We start from the raw sequence: 21,868 nt of genomic DNA, 5'->3' as shown, positions 1-21,868 counted from the left end.
AGATCGAGACCATCCTGGCTAACACGGTGAAACCCCGTCTCTGCTAAAAATACAAAAAAATTAGCCAGGTGTGGTGTCGGGCACCTGTAGTCCCAGCTACTCAGGAGGCTGAGGCAGGAGAATGGTGCGAACCCAGGAGGCGGAGCTTTCAGTGAGCCGAGATCACACCACTGCACTCCAGCCTGGGCAACAGAGCAAGACTCCGTCTCAAAAAAAAAAAAAAAAAAAAAAATTAGCCGGGCGGGGTGGTGCATGCCTGTAATCCCAGTTACTAGGGGGGCTGAGGCACAAGAATCGCTTTAACCCAAGAGGTGGAGGTTGCGATGAGCTGAGATCATGCCACTGCACTCCAGCCTGAGTGACAGAACAAGACTCTGTCTCTAAATGAATAAATAATATATAAAAAAATATTTTGTAGGGATAGGACCTTGCTATGTTACCCAGGCTGGTCTCAAACTCCTGGCCTCAAGCAATCCTCCAGCCTCAGCCTCCCAAAATGATGCTGGGATTATAGGTGTCAGCCACCATGCCTGCTGGCCCAAGGGAACAACTTTCTTTTTTTATTTATTTATTTTTTTTTTTTTTGAGACAGGGTCTCGCTCTGTCACCCAGGCTGGAGTGCAGTGGTGTGATCTCGGCTCACTGCAACCTCCACCTCCCAGGCTCAAGTGATTCTCGTGTCTCAGCCTCCCAAGTAGTTGGGATTACAGGCGCACACCACCACGCCCGGGTACTTTTATTGTATTTTTTTTTTGAGACGGAGTCTTGCTCTGTCACCCAGGCTAGAGTGCAGTGGCGCGATCTTGGCTCAATGCAAGCTCCGCCTCCCAGGTTCATGCCATTCTCCTGCCTCAGCCTCCTGAGTAGCTGGGACTACAGGTGCCTGCCACCACGCCCAGCTAATTTTTTTGTGTTTTTTAGTAGAGATGGGGTTTCACCGTGTTAGCCAGGATGGTCTCAATCTCCTGACCTTGTGATCCACCCGCCTCAGCCTCCCAAAGTGCTGGGATTACAGGCATGAGCCACCGCGCCCGGCCTTTTGTATTTTTAGTAGAGTTGGGGTTTCGCCATGTTGGTCAGGCTGGTCTTGAACTCCTGACCTCAGGTGATCTGCCTGTCTTGGCCTCCCAAAGTGCTGGGATTACAGGTGTGAGCCACCTTGCCCAGCCAGGTAAGAACTTTCTAATAGCCAAAGGTGAGGGAAATGGGAAAGGTTGCTCTTGGAAAGGGTAGGCCTCTCATCCCTGCAGAGACACCAGCAAAGATTAGAGGACCACCCAGCAGGGATGTCAGGGAGGGGAATCAGGCTCCAGGCCCTTCCACCCCAAGACCCTGGAGCCCCCAGACCCTCACAGGCATGCACACGCAGAAAGACATACCGGTAACCCTGGCACACAGTCAGGCACACACGAGCAGACACAGCCCAACACACACACACATGCCCTCCCCTCTCCATGCTCTCTTCCCCAACACACCACCCTGTCTCAGTGGCCACCTTCCTACCCTTGCTCCCTGCGGGCAGGTCCTGAGTCCTGAGGCCACGTGCTGCACTCTGCTTGAGGAACTCAGACTTGAGGCCCCCCCAGGCCGCGAGAGCCTTTGGGGGAGGAATCAGCTTTGGGCCCAGAGCTATGGCTGTGTAGGAAAAAGGGGCAGAGGAGAGGTCTTCACTTGGGGTGGCCAAGCAGGCCACCCACCCTGGCCTCCTGCCCCTCGGGACATCCCCTCCACCCTGAGGCAATGCCTCCATGCCAAACTGCAGCCTGGAGACCCTGGATACCCTGGATACCCCTTCCCCCAGCAGAGGGCAGCCCTGGAGGTGGGCCAGGAAGACATCCTCTGCCTTCAGCCCCCTACCACCCCCACAGAGGAGACTGCTCCGTGAGGGCTACGCCTCACCTCACTTTGCGATAATCATTAAGCTTCTTGCTGATCAGAGCTTGGTTGGCACAGCCGGGGTCCTGAAGCAGGAGAGGAGAGAGCGGATCATGTCAGTGCCCACAGCCAGCCCACCCCTGGGTTCATCCCTAGCCCTGCTTCCCCTCTTGTCCACCTGCCAGGTGGACAGCCAAGACCCTGGAGTGAGAAAGACCAGGCCTGGACTCCCCAGCACCCTCTCACCAGCTGAGGCCTTGGGGAAGCCTCTTAGCCTCTCTGAGCCTCAGTCTCCTCGGTAATAAACATGGGGGGCTAAAAGGGAAGGCTCGGGGCTGGGTGCAGAATCATGCAGCACTCGCCACTTTCCTGGCAGATGCTGAGCAGGCATGGAGGAGGTGCCCCAGGAGGGACTGCTACTGCCATAGTGATGTGACTTGGAACCCCCCTGACTAAGCCTTGTTGGAGACAGCCAAGCCAGGCCCCCAGAGGAGGAGGCCCAAATTCCAGGTGCCTTCCTCCCTGCAGTGGGGAAAGCTGTTCCCGGGAGAGCAGAGCCTGGTCAGCGAGAGGATGTGTCCTCAGCAAGAGGCCATGCACTAGCACCCCCTCCCACGGCCAGAGCAGGCCCAGGCCCACTGCCCTCTTGGCAGAGACCCCAGGCCCGGGACGCCCACATGACTTTGTGTGGGTGTCTCAAGGCACTTCTGTGCAGGCTCCTGGCCAAAGAAGTAAACAGGGAGGAATCCCTACCTAGGCCCCTGGAGTGTAGCTACGGCTGACCGCAATGGGCGCCACTAAAAAAAAATTCTTCGGCTGGGTGCAGTGGCTCACACCTGTAATCCCAGCACTTTGGGAGGCTGAGGTGGGAGGATCATGAGGTCAGGAGATCAAGACCATCCTGGCTAACACAGTGAAACCCCGTCTCTATTAAAAAAAATTAGCCAGGCATGGTGGCATGTGCCTATAGTCTCAGCTACTCAGGAGGCTAAGGCAGGAGAATCACTTGAACCTGGGAGGCGGAGGTTGCAGTGAGCTGAGATTGCGCCACTGCACTCCAGCCTGGGCAGCAGAGCGAGACTCTGTCTCAAAAAAAAAAAAAAAAATTCTCCCAAAATCCCTGCCGAGGCCCTTGGCTCCAACCCTGCCCACCTGTGGCCAAAGGCCAAGACTCTCAGCCTCCTCACAAGGTCAATGTGTTCATCCTCCTGCAGACAGGCCAGCCCAGTGCAGTTCTGGTGCGGGGAAACTCATGCCCTAACACACTCCATAGGAGGCCCCTGCTTTCCTCGCCTGCTGAGAAAAGCTGAGACTGGCCTGGAGCTGACCACTCCACATCAGAGCCTGCTCAAGGCGATCCTAACACAGTCACAATAATCCCTGTCATCATTAGGGTCAGGATGGTGACTGCCGGTCCCCGCACCCGAGGACGCCAGGTCCTCCGTGAGCCCTGCCCTTGCACCCTCGTCACCCCGAAACCTAGGGGGACACAATCACGAGGTGCACTCCTGTCAGCCCCCCTTTCTAGCAGAGGGAAGTGAGGCTCAGAGCGGACATCCCAGGTCCACAGCCGGTGAGAGGCCACCCCTCCCGCCCTCTGTGGCCGCCGGGCTGGCCGGGCCCTCACCTCGCCCTCGGCCCTGCTGTTCTCCCGGATCGCTCTGATCCAGCCCAGCATGTCATCCCAGTCCTCAGCCTGAAAGAGATATTCACAGAAGTCAGCGGTGGTCAGCCGGAACACGTGCCTCCTCTTGGTCTCGCTGTAGGAGATGTCCACGAGGCAGGAGCCGATGCAGACGGGCGCCGCCTAGTCCTCACCTGCGCCGGCCGCCGCAGCCCCCGCCGCTGCCGGCCCGGGCTCCCGCCGCTCCTTGCTCAGCGAGAGCGAGCGCTCCCGCAGCGCGGCGTACACTCGCTTCCACTGGCTCAGGCCGCTGCCCGCTTTCTGCAGGGAGACACGGGGTTGGGGGAAACAGGAGTGGTGAGAGGTCAGTTCTGCCCACTGCTCTCACAGTAGCAGACAGAGGACAGCCGGGGGATGGACCCCACGCTGCCTACCAGGAGCCCCCTGCTCCACCCGGCTAGACCTGGGCAGCCTCCTGCCCACAGCCCACCAATGCTTTCTCAGTCCCTCGCCTGCCTAGACACCCCTACCCATCACCCTAAAGCCCGCCAGCAGACCCCAACCCTCTCCCCCTCTAAACACTAGCATCAACACTCACTGAGCAGTGGCAATGCTCAGACACCCAGCATGGCCCTCCGCACATGAAATCCTCGGGAAGCCATTCCCAGCCCACGCCTCTCCCCAGGCTGCCCCTCATCCCAGCAAACCTGCTCAGAAGCTGTCCGCACTCTTAGAGGGTTGTTCTCCCCACTTTCCTGCCGCCCACCCAAGACTCCACTTGCCCAGAAGCTCCTCTCAGGGACACCCAGAACCGCCATGTGGCCAAAGCCAATGGCCGCTTCTCCCCAACTTGCCTTAACCCCTTGGCAGCATCTGACACAGCCAGCCCCTCCTTCCCTCTCCAGACCCCATCTCGGCACCTGAGACCCCACGTTCCCGGCTTTCTTCCTAATGCCACTGGCTCCTTCCTAGTCTTCTCTACTTCCCCTCCCCCACCCTCTACACCTGTAGTTAAACAGCCAGGAGACTCGTCCCCACGGGACATTTGTGTGGAGGGAGCTGGAGGGTGTGCTATGGCATCTGAGGGATGCGGCTAAACATTGCGCAATGCACAGGATAGCCTCCCCCAACAAGGAATTATCTGGCTCAAAATGTCAGCAGAGCGGAGGGTAACAGACCCCGCCCTAAAGGAGGCGGAGCTCCAGAACTTTGTCCTGACTCTCCCCTCCTCTCCTCTCCCTGCACACCTCCCTCAAGGATGTCACCTGTGCCGTGCCTTTAAACCAGGTCCATCTGCTGATGGCCATTCCTGAGCCCAGCATCTCCCCCAGCCACAGCCCGGCACCCCCACCCTGCTCAGTGTCTTCATTTGCAGGTCCCATGGGCACTTTGCACAATACTTGCCAGGCCATGTGATTTCTTACCATCAAACCTCTTCTCCACTCTCTACCCCCATCTTTTCCAGCTCAGTCAATCCATCCAGATGTCCAGAAACCTGGGAGCTGCCCTTGACTCCTCCCTTTTCCTCGCCCTTGACATCCCATCCATCAGGAAGTCACAACTGTTCTGCCTCCAAAACATCCCCTGTCTCTGTCTTTCCTGCCAGAGGAAAGACATCTTTCCATGCCATCAACGCCTCTTGCTTGGAGGATGCACAGACCTTCCCAGTCTCTACTCTTGCTCCTGCATCCATTCTCCAGCAGCAGCTGCAGCGATCATGTTAGAATGAAAAGGAGATCACATCTCTCCCCTGCTCAGCATCCTCTCAAGAGATCCCATCGCCCTCAGAATCAAATCTAAAGTCTCCTGTGGTCTGTCCCTGCCTTTCTCCAAATTCATCTTCACACCTTTCTCACTATGTCAAGCCAGGGGCCCTTGCAGGTGAGCGAGCCAAGCCTTTCTTTTCTCAGGGCCTCTCCGCTTGCTGTTCCTTCTGCCTAAGCCCCCCTCCCTCACTTCTATATGTGGCTGCTTCCTTCTTCCCCTTCAGATCTGAACTCCAGCTTCACCAATGTCACCTCCTCAGCGAGGCCTTCTCTGGCCATATTTTTCCCTCAATGCAGCTCCCGCTTCTGATCAGCTTGATCCTTTCCAAGAACTTACTGCAGCCTCAGGCTGTCCTGGGGACAGGGAGCTTGTCCGTCCTCTCATTTCCATATCCCAGGGCCTACAGCAGCATGCAAGCGCTCATCAATATTTGCTGAATAAATGAATTAATGATCCTTGGAGCACCCTGAGGGCAGGAGCTCCATCTCCCATCAGACCAAGAGCTCCTCTCTGCTGGCTGGTGGCTCCACATCCAGCACAGGCCTCAGCTCTCCGAACAAACCAGACAAAGAGATCCCGTGGCTGGCAGATGGGCACAGCCCACATCTGGCCTCCCATCATGTGGATCCTGAGCTGTGAGCCCTGCTCATCACAGAACTGCTGGAGGGGGACAGGGACATTCAGAGTAGGAGACAGCAGAGCCCTCCAGGGAGAATTTTAATGTGACAGTGAGGTGGTGACAAGGGCACCTCTCTGAGGCTAAACCAGCGGCATGACCTAGGACAAGTCAACCGCACTCCCAGGCCTCAGTGTCTCCGGCTGGTAAATGAGTGAGGGAGTTGGTCACCAAGGCTGCATGCAGCTCCTATGCTGGGGCTGAGGCTGCGGGGACAAGTCACTGTCCCTTTCCCTCCTCTGCCTGACAGTCCGTGTCTCTGAAAGAGGCTGGGGCTGGGAGGGAGCACAGAGAGGGTGCCCACGGCCTGGGTGGACCAAGGGCCTGAGGCTGACTTGAAGACTCTCCTCTAACGTCCAGGCCACGGCACCAAAGGAACAAGTGACATCGGGTTTTGGCCAGCAAGGGAGTGGAGGCCTGGTCCTCCAGAACTGGCCAGTAAGCAGGAAGGGGACAGCTCCTGTCCCTGAACTGGGCTCAGGGCCCCCAGGAGCTGAGGGTCAGGCTCCCCAGCAGGGGGAGCCAGCCACCCTCACAAGGACCCTTCATGTGGCTCACACGTTAGACTGGAAGGGCTGGCCCACTTGCGGCTCTCCTCGCACAGTGCACGTGGCTGGTCCCTCCTTGCCTCATGGCTCCCACCCCACGGGTCGCTGCCAACTTGCTGGCTCTTTTTGGTCTCTGTTGGCCTCCCCGGCCCCCCCACTTCTCTCAGGGCTCAGCCAGGTCTCTTGCCTTCTTCCTTCAAGCCCCTGCACAGAGGCATATGTAACTCGTGGGTGCTGACAGACAAAGGCCGTCCCCAGGTGGGCCTCCCTCTAGTAACACGCCCTCAGAGCCTCTGTCCCCAGCACATCTCCACTGGGGTCTGTCCCAGGGCCCTCAGACTCACATAGCCCCAGTGGAGCCACTTGGCTTCCTCTCCCCAAACCTGCTCCTCCAGTGTGCCATGGCCCAGGGAGGGTCCCACCACCCACCACCCTCCCTCAGCCCAAGCCAGGAATCCAGGAACCTTATCGCCTCCTCCTCCTTCCATACCTCCCAGCAGCCGGCAAGCCCTGACCGTCCTTCCCATGGAATCTCTCTCTAAAGTGTCCACTCCACCCAGCCCCACACCACTGCCTTGGGTCAGGGCCCCCACCCTCACTCACCTGGACAAGGGCAATGGGATTGGCTCCTCCTGTCACAGACATAACCCCAGTCTCCTGCCAGCCCCAGCCCACATTTAAAACCCTGGACAGAGCCGGGCACGGTGGCTCACGCCTGTAATCCAAGCGCTTTGGGAGGCCAAGGCAGGCAGATCACTTGAGGTCAGGAGTTCGAGACCAGCCTGGCCAACATAGTGAAACCCAGTCTCTACTAAAACTACAAAAAATAGCTGGGTGTGGTAGCAGGCGCCTGTAGTCCTAGCTACCCAGGAGGCTGAGGCTTGAGAATTGCTTGAACCCGGGGGGTGGAGGTTGCAGTGAGCTGAGATCGTACTACTGCACTCCAGCCTGGGCAAACAGAGTGAAACTCCGTCTCAAAAATAGATAAAATAAAATAAAATAAAATAATAAAACCCTGGACAGGCTCTTCCTGGGTATGAAGGCCCCACACTCTGGGCAGGCGCCCAATTCCCCAACTCATCTTCCACCTCTCGCCCTGGCTCCCAGCACACCTCTCCCCACCTCTCCCCAGGACCCTCTAAAGAGACATCCTCCCTGTCAGGCCCCTCCACTGTCTCCCAGTTTTGTGGCTTCTCATCCTTTCATGTCTCAGCCTCTGGATACCTCCCTACCCACGCCCACCTGCCCCTGCACCCGGGCGTCACGGCAGTCTGTGCACTTGGAACCATGATGCCACATGCGTTCTCTCTGCTCAACAGGAGCAACAGGAGCCCCAGGAGGGCAGGGCTGCCCTGGCTCCCTCACCACTAACTCCCCAGAACCTCCACGGAGGCTCCCGAGCAGGGAGGCCTTAGTCATTCTCCATGGAGGCGCATCAGTCCCGCCTCGACTTCACCCTCACGTAATCCACAGCAGCCCTTGGGGTAGGATAACATTGTTCCCATCGTACAGATCAGAAAGTGAGGCTCGGGGAAGGTAAGTGGGGTGCCCAAAGCCATGTGCTTGATATGTGGCTGGATAGAAACTCGAAGTCTGTCTGCTTCAAAGCTTATGTTCTTTCCAGGGACCCCCAAGACCCCAGAAGGCAGGGCAGAAAATTCAAATAGCAGTAAGTGGGCTGGGCACAGTGGCTCACGCCTGTAATCCCAGCACTTTGGGAGGCCAAGGCAGACAGATCATTTGAGGTCAGGAGTTCGAGACCAGCCTGACCAACATGGTGAAACTCCGTCTCTACTAAAAAAATACACACAAAAAAAAATTTAATTGGGTTTGGTGGTGAGTGCCTGTAGTCCCATCTACCCAGGAGGCTGAGGCTGGAGAATTGCTTGAACCCAGGAGGTAGAGGTTGTAGTGAGCCGAGATCGCACCACTGCCCTCCAGCCTGGGCAACAGAGCGAGACTCCATCTCAAAAAAAGAAAACAAATAGCAGTAAGCAGAAGTACAGCAGCTTCAAGTGCCGGGCACTGGGTAAACCCTTTACTTAGATCATCTCATTTAATCCTTAGCAATAGGCTTATGAGCTAGGGATTACTGTTAGCTCCATTTACAGACGAGGACACTGAGTCACGGCCAGGTGAGTCACCCAGGCTCTCAGAGCAATGGGTGATGTAGTCAAGAGTCAAACCCGGGTTCATCCTAATTGCCGGGAGGGAAGGCAGTGGTCTCTCCTCCCACTTCTCCAGCCCACAGAGCAGCCTGGGGCCAGGATTTGCACCCCATGGATCCAGGGGCTCTGCCCTTCTCCTCTCAGGGTCCTGCTGGTTCCCTCCCAGGCCCTCCCCAAGTACTCCCCGAAGCCCCCTTTGCCTCTCACCTAGATCTCCACGGTGGCTCTAACTGGTCTTCTTGCCTCCAGCGTGGCCCCTCCCTAACTCACTCCCAGGGAGCCAAATGAATATTTTAAAGCTGTAACTCCCTTGGCAAGAGCCCCCGAGAGCTTTTGGTTGCCCTTAGGATGAACACTAAGCCCTTTGCTGGCTTGCCTGCATCTTCTTGGGCCTTAACTCTCCTACAGAAATCACCCCGGCCTTGCTCCTTGTTTTCCATGAGCTCCAGCGGCCATCTTCAGGATGGCCTGTCAAGCCAGGGCCACTGTGGGATGGTTTTGCCGGAATTCCAAGCACGACTCGATCAGATCCATCCCACAGCAAAATCCACCTCTCTTGTTAACTTCTTTTACATAAGTTCTTTAAATCCCCCTGCCAGGAAGTTCTTCCTAGCATCTAACCTCCATCCTTCATGCAACAACCTACACTGGTTCTCTCTGGCTCCAGAGGCTGTCAGGGTAGGCCTAGGAGAGGCTGGAGGGTTCTGCTGGAGCCAGCTTCCACCTCATTCCTCCACCCATCTTACCTTCCCCTTCTTGGTGAGAATCTGCTTATAATACAACCAGCCTTCTCTCCTGATATCGCTGAAGGTCGCATCTGAGAGGTCAGAGGTTGAGTGTCGCTTAGAAGGAGCGTCAGCATCTTCAGAGGTGCCCCAGCTATCCAAGGACTGCAGGGGGACAACAGAGGACAATTTAGGTGGCTCCCACAATGCCAGCATCTCAGGAACCCCATGGACCACTTGTGGCCGCACAGTCCTGATATATGTCTGTGCTACACCCCGATGTGCCATGCGACCTCATGGGCGTTGCTTGTCCTCTCTGGACCACTTGTGTTGAGGTCATGAGACATACGTAAAGGAGAAGCCAGAAAGGAGGAAAGGCTATGACCTGTCAGCAGACCACACGCCTCACCACGCTAGAGGAGCCAATTCGGAGCCTCCCGTAACTTTGTAGACTTAGAAGAATTAAGGAAATGGAGGAAGTGATCGTGTCAACGAGGAGTTAAATAAACAGGGGAAGTGGGAACATCAACAAAGGCTGAGTGAGTGGAGCAGGTAGTCATGTCCACGAGGCGTTAAACAGAGGAAGTGACAGTGTCAACAGGACTCCAGCAAGAGGGCGCAAGTCAAGGGAGAGTTAAGTAAGCAGAAGAAGTGATAAGAAATAAGCTAGGTGCCAATATCACCGGGGTGTTCAACCAACCAATGAGACAGAGCGCTTGACATCAAGATGGCTTTTCCAGTCCATCTATAATCAAAAACAGCCAGGGAAAGGTGGGGCGGGCACGGTGGCTCATGCCTGTAATCCCAGCACTTTGGGAGGCTGAGACAGCCAGATCACTTGAGGTCAGGAGTTCAAGATCAGCCTGGCCAACATGGTGAAACCCCATCTCTACTAAAAACACAAAAATTAGTCAGGTGTGGTGGTGCATGCCTATAATCCCAGCTACTCGGGAGGCTAAGGCACGAGAATCAGTTGAACCCAGGAGATGGAGGTTGCAGTGAGCTGAGATCATGCCACTGCACTCCAGCCTGGGCAATAGAGTGAGGCTCCATCTCAAAAAAAAAAAAGAAAAATCTTGCATGAAAAATATATATATGATTTTAAAAACAACAATATGTCCAGGTGTGGTGGCTTATGCCTGTAATCCCAGCATTTTGGGAGGCCGAAGCAAGAAGATCACTTGAGGCCAGGTGTGGTGGCTCACGCCTGTAATCCCAGCACTTTGGGAGGCCGAGGTGGCTGGATCACCTGAGGTCAGGAGTTCAAGACCAGTCTGGCCAACATGGTGAAACCCAGTCTCTATTAAAAATACAAAAATTACCCAGGTGTGGTGGCACACGCCTGTAATCCCAGCTGCTCGGGAGGCTGAGGCAGGACAATAGCTTGAACCCAGGAGGTGAACGTTGCAGTGAGCCAAGATCATGCCACTGCACTCCAGACTGGGCAATAGAGTGAGACTCTGTCTCAAAACAAACAAACAGCCAGGGCTATCACAGGCCTGATCTTGCCTCCCCAGGTCCTGAGGCTGGGAACTCCACCTGTCCACCAATCTCAACCCTGTGTCCAGGCCACACCTTTCCAGTGTCCACCCCGACCCCATCCCATGAAGACAAGACGCGATGCAAATACTGACTGAGGGTAGTGAAGGAAACAAATGAAGCCCCAAATATAAGCTCGGGGAGCTTCTATTCTAGCTGGGGAGCCAGGCAGGGAGGAAGGGAAACACCAATTGTGCATGAGGCGTGCTGAGGAGGAAAACAGAGTAGCGAAGGGAGGCGTGAAATGTCAGGAGCGGAGGCTGGAATTTGAGGGAAGATCTAAAAAGCCGCGAAGACAGTGGAGAAGTGAGTCGTGTGGCTATGGGGGATGGGTCTGGAAAGAGGCAGTCCAGACGGGGGCCCCTGGGTGGGGCTGCATGGTGTCATTCAGGGATGTCGGGTCCCACAGCAGAGGGCCGGTCCCGCGGTGGACACAAGGGTCAGGGGTGCAGGGAGGAGGGGGAAGGCAGGAGCTGGAGCAGGAACCCCCATGCCGAGGCTGTGGCCCCACCTCCCTGACACCCTCTCTCCCCACACCCTCACTCCTGCGCACGCACACACACTTGCAGCTCACCCCGTCTGTGAAGAAGCTCCGGAGCAACGGCAGGCTGGGTATGCGGTTTGGCAGGTGCCTGGGAAGCAAGGGTCGAGGGTGAGGGATGTGGGCAGCAAAGCTGGGACCTCACTATCTCGTCACCCACCAAACCCCAAGCCCAGAAGTCTTCCAGCGGGGGAGGCACACTGTCCCATGCATAGAGGACCCCCAGGGCCAAAAGCCCTGCCCCAGAGCAGCTGGCCAGGGTGGCTGTGGCCACCCCACCCCATGTCCAGACAGGGCCTCACCGCAGAACCCGGCCCTCATCGCGGAAGGTGTTGAGTCCATCATCGCAGGACTTGGAGCGCTCCGTGGTGATGGCCAGCAGGTAGGAGGAGCGGCGGCCAGCCTTGATGCTGCCTGCAAAGCCGCCCGCATCAGGCCTCAGGGTCAGCGGGACAGCAGGTCAGGGGCTTCCCAGAGCCCTCCCTTCTAGGCAGGGGCAGGAGGTGACTCTCCCAAGGTGCCCCAGGAGAAGCGGAAACCAGAGGAAGAGGCCAGACATCAAGCAGCAGACCCAACAGAGACCCCTGGGACTGGGCAGCGAGGGAAAGGGTGGGGCTGGGGGTGTGGGGAGCGCTCACTGCAGTCCTGCGAGTAATGCCGTCCGAGGGTGAAGGTGAAGGTCGGGGAAGATGGGCTGGTGCCCAGGACAGCGGCTGAGTTCATGGCACTGGAGACCACAGCAAAGGCAGGGACATGCTTGGCTTGGAGGTCAGTGCTGGGGCTGGTGGGCTCATCTATGCATGCGGAAGGAGAAAGGTGTGAAGGTGGCAGACAGCGGAACCTGCTTGCCTCCACCCTAGCCTTGCCAGCCCCCGTGCCACTCACCTCCAGGCTCAGACACATCCCAAAGGGTCCTGCTGGCAACATGCCCACTGTCAAGCGTGACTGGCCCACTGTCCAGACTGTGGCCATGGAATCCTTACCCTCAGGAGTGGGGCTGAGACACCCTCCTTAGACCGGGCTCCTGAGGACAGAGCCAATATTCCCCCATCAGACTGGGAGCCTCCTGAGGGCAGGGACGGTGTCTCCCCCATCAGACTGAGGGCACTCAGAGAGAATGAATTATGTCTCCCCTCTCAGACCAAGAGCCTCCTGAGGGCAGGGACAGCGTCTTCCCCATCAGACTGAGAGCTTCCTAAGGGCAAAAGCTCCCCCATCAGCTGGGGCTCCTCAAGGGCAGAGATGACATCTCCCCCTCAAACACAGTGTGCTCTGGAAGAAGAGACTGCCTCTCCTGGCCACAGCCTAGAGCCTTTCATCAGGGGTCAGTGGTGTGGATGGGGCCCTTGAGACAATCCAGTGAGATCTGGAAGTGAAGAAAAAGATTATAATCTGGGATAAATATAAAAAATTACAATAAAATTTTTATTGCAAATTTACAAATTATGATTGTTTATATGTACATGGTAAAGGGCAATGTTATGATTTGTGAATACAATATGAAATAACTAAGATAATTAAGAAATAACTGATATAATTATCATTCATTGTTTCAAATTCTTATCTTTTATTGTGACAACATTTAACATTTACTCTTAGCTCTTTAAAATGACCAATGTACTATTTTAAATGAACCAATAGAAACCAATTTATGTAAACAATTGAAAATCTGGGAAATCAATTATGAATTACTGTAATAATTTAATAATTAAAAGTTAATAATGTAGTTAATTAAGTTTGATTTTTTTCAAACTTTTTTTTATCATTTCATTGTAATGTTTAATACAAATGCCTACATATATATGCATTGGTCTGTGTATTTATACATCTTTCTATGGGTATAAATTTTTGTCCCTATAGCTATGTAGTTGCTGATGTCAACAAATGTTAATAAAACTCTGGAAGAATCAGTGCAAACAATTAGGAATGTTTATTTCTTGAAAGTATATACTTAAAAATATAATAATATGTAGAATGTTAATAATTACTAAAATTTAAATATTAATGATAAAATTCATAATAAATATAAGTAACAAAATATCACAGCCTAGAAGACGCCAGAGTCCTGCGAAGATAAACGTGACTTTTCCAGCTGAGGAGAAAGGAAACCTCTCCCGGCACCTGCTCCTGGGACCTGTCCCGTCCTCAGTGGGTCCCGAGCTCCCCCTGGTTGCCCCGCGCGCCCCTGCAGGGAGGTTTGTGTCTGGGCTCACACTGACCTCCCCTCACTGTGTCTGTGGTACAGTAATATACGGCCGTGTCCTCGGTTTTCAGGCTGTTCATTTGCAGATGCAGCGTGTTTTTTGAATCATCTCTTGAGATGGTGAATCTGCCTTTCACAGGTGCAGCGTAGTCTGTTGTCCCACCATTAGCTTTGCTTTTAATACAGCCAACCCACTCCAGCCCCTTCCCTGGAGTCTGGCGGACCCAGCTCATCCAGGCGTTACTGAAAGTGAATCCAGAGGCTGCACAGGAGAGTCTAAGGGACCCCCCAGGCAGTACCAAGGCCTCCCGCAGACTCCACCAGCTGCACCTCACACTGGACACCTGCAAACACAGAGACACTAAGGTCAGAAACTGCCACACATATCCACTGTTTCTCTCACTCATGTCCACTCACATTCAATCTCTCTAGCTCTCCATAAATCATCTTTTAAAATAGCAGCAAGGAAAACCCAGCTCAGCACAAACTCCATGGTGATTCCTGTGTGTTCAGTCCTGATCACTGAATGAAAATGCCTGGGAATCCCAAGGCTGGGGCTCCTCTCCCAGAGCTGCAGGGTCAGGACCGGGCTGGTTTTCATCAGGAGAGGGAGGGCCCTATTTGCATGTCACCTGCTATATAGCAAGCTCTGGGGTGGGACGCCTGAGCAGAGGGCAGTGCCCAGATAAGGTAATGATGACCTGCAAGAATCTGGTGACAATGATGGTGTTTGGAAAACTTGCTGTCTTATTAGGAAATTGTGCTGTGATAAACACTTTGCACTAATCACTCTCTTACATTTTTACATATTTGTGTAAATCATATTTTTAGGGGTCAATGGTTTCTCTATTTACAGATGGCGAAGTAAACCCATACGTGGAGGGGCTTTGTATGTATCTAAGAGCTCATACCTGAGGTTAGTGAGCCCCAGTATCTGGGCCTGTGCTCCTCATCCACTGGCCCTATATTACTCCCTAACCCAACTCCAGGACAGAGCTGGGCATACCTAGTGTGGTTTGTGAAACCCACTTTCTGTATTGAGAACATGTGTAATTTTGCTGCATTCTAGCATTCACCTAAAAATATGGTGAGAACTAGGGTTCACGAAGGTAAATTATTAGGTGTTTCTGAAATTTAGTATTTTTTCTATCTTTATATCACTTACATCTTGTGCAAGTTTTCATTTGTTTGCTGGTAATAAATTTTATAAATTTCAGTTTACTGATAATAAACTTCACATATTTAAAGTGTACAATTGATAAACCTGATGTAACCATCCTAGTTATCAAGGTGAACCAGAAAATTCTCAAAATTTCCCTCTCATTCTTCCATATTACTCCTCCTTTCCTCTTCCCTTCTTCTACCATTTCCCCAAATGGTAAATTCTGATCTTCTTTATATTGCTGTAGAGTCAATTTAATTTATCAGAATTTATTAAAATGGAATAACATAGTACATATTCTTGTTTGCTTTATTTTCCTGAACATCAATACTTAGATATTTTACCTTGTTGTTATATTGCTTAAGTTCAGTTTTTATTTTCCAGAATTTACATAAATGAAATTATATGGTAAATCTTCTCATTTGTCTGGTTTATTTTACTCAGCAAAAATACCTAGATATTTTACCTTCTTGTTGCATGTATCAGACAATTATTTATTATAAATGTTGTGTAGTATTCCATTGAACAAATTTACCATAATTTGATTTTCTGTTAAGCAGCTTAACAATGTTCAAATTATTTTATTACTCTAGTAGTACTAAAAATCTACTACTCAACTTGAAAATGTACATAAATGAGGAATATATTTTCCTTTTTTCTTACAACTACATCAACAATAACAAACAGTCAAGATGAAATTTTGCAAATTTCTGAATGCTTAGGATAACTGAAGTTAAAAAGAATCTTAAATTTAACAAGAAGCAAGTTCTTGTAGAGAGTAACAAAGCCAGCATATGAGATTACCTAAGGCAGAGTCTGGCGTATGAAATATAGGCTGTTAAAGATAAAAATACAAATATATATGGGATTGCTTGAAATTGAATATGGTTAGCTTGTTGTAGTTTGAAATTCTAAGGGACCGCATACTGAAGAGCTTTCCTATCCTCTTGAATCCCTTTCCCCAAAAAAGGGGCAGTCACAAAATCTTCCTTTCCCAAAGTGTCTGTCTGGGAGAGAACAAGAGCCCCCATTTTTGAAAGGCATTCAGACTTGACTCCCTTATATCCACTACAGAACTAAAAATTACTTTGCAGGGGAACCACCAAAACCAGTACCCTAGGGGCACTGGTGCAACTCCTCAGGAATTGAGATGGGAACAGAGGTCACTGCCACGAAGTTCTGTTGAGACATAACTCTCTTTCTTATGGAATCAGAGCTTTAGTCTGCAGGGCAGGGCAGCAGATCTGGGAGGTGATGACACTGATGGGGAACACTGGAGCTGTGGGAGGGAACACCTGGGGGAAACAGGGGGGCTGTACCCCAGTGGAAGGGACAAGAACACACAGATGAGCATCTCATCTGGAGGAGGGTCAGGAACACTCAGAAGGTCACACCCAGACTTACGGGCACAATGCCTTTCTAGGAATATGGACCGAGATGAGGTCAGAGACTCTTCCTTCAGTGTAAGGGCTTCCACTAATTTATCAATTGTCAGTTCCATATAACAGAGGAATGCACCTGTGGGAGCTGAAAGAGATTCTCTGGAGGATGGAACAAGGAGAAGAGACGCAGTCACGCAGCAAAGAAAAACAAGATACCACTGGAGCATCTGTAGTCTCTGGTGGACATAGAAGAACAGACTTCAATTAGTTGTTGAAACCTTTATATCAGTCTTTACTAATTTATATGCTAAAATAGTTGGCCTCATCAATGGAGTCTTATTATCCCCATCAGGGATGAGTGTCCATGTGGGCACGTGGTGCAGTTCTAGTCATGGGGGCAGGGGAGGTGGTCTGTTCGAGTGTTCCTGGTCCTTCAGAGGAGAATTGCAGAACTGTCTCTGCCCCTTTTCCAGCCAATATATAAAATATGTTATGTGACCATGGGAATATTGTCACCATGTAACTGCATGATGGGAGTCACCTGAGGGGTGAAGCTGACTTTCTGGATGCATCAGTGTGGAAAATTGAGAAAAGAAACTTCTTGGGCACATGAGCTGTCAAATTATTCAATCCTGGAGCCACTCACTTCCAGAGGCTTCCTGTTTCATCAGGTTGTGATTTTCCTCATTGTGTAGTCAGCCTAGGTTGTCTTTCTTCACTCTCTGCTAAAATAGTCACACATAATATCTAGAAGCATTAAGATTAATAAGTAACTAATTTGAAAATTAGAACAAGTCCCAAGTGAAGTCAAAGTTACTGTGTGGTTGACAGGAAACATGGCTGGATACTAAGAGTGTGTTCACATCTGTTTTATGTAGATTAGCAACATATTTTGTATATCCCTTAAGTAATACTTTCATTGAGACTCCTGATTTAACACTATTTCTTGATGAATAACACCTAAATCATAAAGGTGGAGGTTATTACCTAATAATTCATATTACTGGTACAAACTTTCACCTAGGGTATATGCCTATACCTGATGTAAAATCAGCCCAGAATGGAGAAGTTACTTCTCTTCTTAGAGCTTGTCAATTAACTAAAAACCAGGATTAAATACAGATGTTCTACATTAGTGTGTAATTTTGAAATGTGTTGCAAGCAGAGGAGGTTCTTATGTCTCCTAGAAGCCCCATCAAAATGGACAAAAAAAGACACTTTTAAATAAATTCCTACATTATAGAGACCTGACATATGAATTTGAAACCAAATGCCAACAAAGGAGAAAACAAACAAATAAAACAACTAGTATGGAAGCTAGAATAATGTGATGCACCATTACACCAAATATTCAGTCTTAACATGGTTTTTAATATTATGTAAACATGGAAGGTATTGCCATTGTTCATATGATACAGAATCAATGGCACTCACAATCATCTGAATATGTTGAAAAATGGCATCTTCAAATAAAAATTATGAAAACTTCAATAAAATATTGAACTCTATTCACCAAGGGTTATACCATTAGCACTATGGCATGATGGTTTCCTCCCTCAGCACACATCAGTTATTACCATATGACTTGGTAGCTGGAAGATTCACACTTTCGAGATTTTACCCTCATCACATACCTTTGTCCTATTGCATGCATGTGTTACAAAATATTGAAAATGATTTTTGTGTTATACACACTCCAATGACTAAAAATTTAAAGTTGCCTTTTTACCACATCTTTTAACAGCATTTTGTGATATCCAACCATGAAGTTATGTCTATTGTGTGTCTTTTATCACACAATGTGAATCTAGTTAGGAATCGCAGGAGCTTCCTCATTTGACACCAGTGGGTGTTTCACACTGTGCAATCCCCTTCCTGTGAGTGGGAAGCCTCACTCTGACCCACCACGAAACCATCACAAAAGCCCTGAGCCAGTCTGCTTTCTGGCTCTATCGAGCCATTTTGGGTATTCCTTAGAGACCAGCACTAATCTCAACAGACGCCTCAAGAGGTAATTAACTTTTCCATATTCACATCGAGGGAGTACGCAGCACCCACAGATGTGACATCCACATGACATTTTAGTTGAGATCCCTTCGCCTTTTTGAGGTGTCAGCTAGAACTGACGCTGTGAGCTTGTTGTCATGGCTGCTAAACACAGGACCCACCTGTTCCCTGAACCAACTCCAGGACAGAGCTGGACGTGCCTGGTGTGGTTTGATAAACTCCCATTTTTAATAAAATCATGACATTATTTTGCTGTATTCTAGTGTTTCCTTAAAAATACAGGTAGACCCAGCGTGTATTCATGTGTATATTCAGGAGTCACTGATTTCTCATATATATTTAATGGAATATGTAATCCTTTCTTTAAATTATACTTTACGTTCTGGGGTACATGTGCAGAATGTGCAGTTTTGTTACATAGGTATACACACGCCATGGTTGTTTGCTGCACCCATCAACCTGCCATCTACCTTAGGTATTTCTCCTAATGCTATCCCTCCCCTGGCCCTTTACCTCCTGACAGGCCTCAGTGTGTGATATTCCCCTCCCTGTGTCCATGTGGTCTCATGGTTCAACTACCACTTACGAGTGAAAACAGCGATGTCTGGTTTTCTGTTCTTCTGTTAGTTTGCTGAGAATGATGGTTGTCAGCTTCATCCATGTCCCTGCAAAGGACATGAACTCATCCTTTTTTATGGCTGCATAGTATTCCATGGTGTATATGTGCCACATTTTCTTTATCCAGTCTATTATTGATGGACATTTGGGTTGGTTTCAAGTCTTTGCTATTGGGAATAGTGCCGCAATAAACACACGGGTGCATGTGTCTTTGTAGCAGAATGACTTATAATCCTTGGAGTACATACATACCAAGTAATGGGATTGCTGGGTCAAATGGTATTTCTAGTTCTAGATCCTTGAGGAATCGCCACACTGTCTTCCACAATGGATTAACTTATTTACACTCCCACCAACAGTGTAAAAATGTTACTATTTCTCCACATCCTCTCCAGCATCTGTTGTTTCCTATTTAATGGTCACCATTCTAACTGGTGTGAGATGGTATCTCATTGTGGTTTTGATTTGCATTTCTCTAATGACCAGTGATGAGGAGGATTTTTTCATGTTTTTTTGGCTGCATAAATGTCTTTATGTCTCCGTGGGACATAAAGAACGTGGAAAGAAAGGGGGTGGGTGTGGTGGCTCATGCCTGTACTCTCAGCACTTTGGGAGGCCGAGGTGGGCGGATCACATGAGGACAGGAGTAGGAGACGACCAGCCTGGCCAACATGGCGAAACCCTCTCTCTACTAAAAATACAAAAATTAGCCAGGCGTGGTGGCATGTGACTGTAGTCCCAGCTACTTGGGAGGCTGAGACATGAGAACTGCTTGAACCCAGGAAGCGGAGGCTGCAGTAAGCTGAGATTGTGCCACTGCCCTCCGGCCTCGGCGACACAGAGAGACTGTGTCTCAAAAAAAAAAAAAAAAAAGAAAAAGAAAAAAGAAAAAAAATCAACAACAATGACAAAGAAACAGACAGATAATAGGAGTGGCACGGGTGCTCCAAGAGGATCAGGAGGCCCAAAGAAAATGGACTAGCTGAGGCCACTGTTCATGACATCAGAAACAGAGCTGCAGTCTCGACGTCCACCATTGAGGAATTGGGTAGACACTCAGGAACACTCAAGAACGCTGGAGAGGCCAGGCACAGTGGCTCATGCCTGTAATCCTAGCACTTTGGGAGGATGAGGTGGGAGGATTTCTTGAGCCCAGCAGTTTGAGATCAGCTTGGGCAACAGAGCAAGACTCTGTCTCTACAAAAAATTTAAAAATTAGGACGTGGTGGCACGTGCCTATAGTACCAGCTACTCGGGAGGCTGAGGCAAAAGGGCAGGGCTGCAGTGAGCCATGATCACACCAATGCACTCCAGCCTGGGTGATGGAGCGAGAACTTGTCTCAAAAATAAGTAAATAAATAAATAAATAAATATGCTGGAAACAGGTCAGTTGTCCCAGAAAAACATTCATGATAAACTGAGTAGAACATTCAAGTCACCAAGGCGCATTTAAAGCATGTGGTGCTTTAAAGCCCCATGGTTAACTTTTTTTAAACACGGGAATGTTTTTGAAAAGCATGTGGAGGCTGGGCATGGTGGCTCAGGTGCTGCATCCTCCTGTGTTCCCATCCAGTAGCCTGATCCAAAAAAGCCATGAAGTTGGTCTTGCGTGACTTCTTAGAAAAGGAAATGGTGATCCCAGGGATCAGTGTGGATTCACCAGTTGCCCATAAGCGATCTAGTTAATAATTTCTGGAATTTTGGCAGAAATATATACTCCTTGCTAGTCTAAGAGTTAAGGCTAGAACCAAGACAGGGGCAGAGGCCGGGGCAGATCTAGGGCACAAGAAGGGCAGGCTAGGGCAGGGCAATGGCAAGACCAGGCCATGGCAGGGCCAGCCCAGGATAGAACAGGGCACAGGCAGGGCAGGGCCAGGGCCACGGCTGGGGCAGGACAAGGACCAGGATTGGGGTCCAGGCCAGGGCAAGGGTATGGCCAGGGCAGAGGTAGGGCCAGAACCAGGGTCTGGGCAGGACCAAGGCAGGTCCATTGCAGGGCCAGGGTTCAGACCAGGGCCAGAGCAGGGCTGGGACAAGGCCAGGGCCAGGACCAGGAAAGGGCAATGTCAGGACAAGGGCAATGGCAGGACCAGCAACGGGGCTAGGGCCAGGACAGGGACAGGGACAGGGTCAGGGCTAGGGCCAGAATAGCATGCCAGGGTACAGCCAGGCCAAAGTAGGGCCAGGACAGGGTCAGGACCAGGGCTGGGACAGGGTATGGCCTTAAGTAGCAAAGGGCCAGGGCCAGGGTCCATGCCAGTGCCAGCGCCAGTCCAGGGCAGAGGCAGGGCCATGGCCAGGTCTAGGACAAGGCTAGGGCAGAGCCAAGGTCTCGGTCAGGGTCAGCACGAGACCAGGACAGAGCCAAGGGAGGGACAGGGCCATGGTAGGGCCAGGTTAAATCAGGACAACACACCTGCAAATCCACTTCAGGGCCAGGGGCAGGGCAGGGCCAGTTCAGGGCCAGGGCCAAGACAGGGCCAGGGCCAGAGCTTTCAGGGTCATTGGCAGGGCCAGGGCCATGGCAGGACCAGGGTCAGGAGCAGGGGTCCATGGCAGGCCAAGGCCACAGATAGGACCAGGTCTGTGCTAGGGCCAGTGTGAGGGCCAAGGCGGGGTCAGGGCAGGGCCAAAGGGAGGGCAGGGCCAGGGCAGGGTGGAGCAGGCCCAGGGTAGCACAGGGTTAAGGTAGGGCACGACCAACCAGGGCAGGTCTATGGCTGGGGCAGGGGCAGGGCCAGGGCCGGGGCAGGGCCAGAGCCAGGGCCGGGGCAGGGCCAGAGCCAGGGCAGGGCCAAGACAGTGGCAGCTCCAGGGCAGGGCCAGGGTTACGACCATGGACATGTCCAAGGCCAGTGCCAGGGCAAGGGCAAGGGCAGGGGCAGGGCCAGGGTCATCTAAGAACCAGGGATAAAGCCAGGCCCAGAGTAGGGCCAGGACAGGTACCTGGCAGGGCTAGGGTCTGGGACAGGGTCATGGCAGGGCCAGGACCAAAACCAGGTCTGTGTTATGGCCAGGTCCAACACAGTGCCC

The 21,868-nt window shown here is 51.4% G+C and overlaps 1 protein-coding gene across 1 annotated transcript in view; it reads right to left on the bottom strand.

Annotated features, from left to right (window-relative positions):
- The window catches only part of LOC101059732 (rho GTPase-activating protein 23-like), a 44,611-nt gene that overhangs the window by 19,750 nt on the left and 2,993 nt on the right, over positions 1-21,868 (bottom strand). Inside the window, 12 exon segments of the mRNA XM_054668258.2 lie at positions 1,504-1,582; positions 1,584-1,635; positions 1,900-1,961; positions 3,503-3,820; positions 9,405-9,548; positions 11,497-11,554; positions 11,766-11,877; positions 12,102-12,257; positions 12,414-12,441; positions 13,693-14,010; positions 18,804-18,882; positions 21,540-21,732. Of these exon segments, the coding sequence (XP_054524233.2) occupies positions 1,504-1,582; positions 1,584-1,635; positions 1,900-1,961; positions 3,503-3,820; positions 9,405-9,548; positions 11,497-11,554; positions 11,766-11,877; positions 12,102-12,257; positions 12,414-12,441; positions 13,693-14,010; positions 18,804-18,882; positions 21,540-21,732 (1,599 nt within the window).

This window comes from Pan troglodytes, chromosome 18, assembly GCF_028858775.2.
Source record: "Pan troglodytes isolate AG18354 chromosome 18, NHGRI_mPanTro3-v2.0_pri, whole genome shotgun sequence".
NCBI classification, from domain to species: domain Eukaryota; kingdom Metazoa; phylum Chordata; class Mammalia; order Primates; family Hominidae; genus Pan; species Pan troglodytes.
This window is presented reverse-complemented; position numbering and strand designations above follow the sequence as displayed.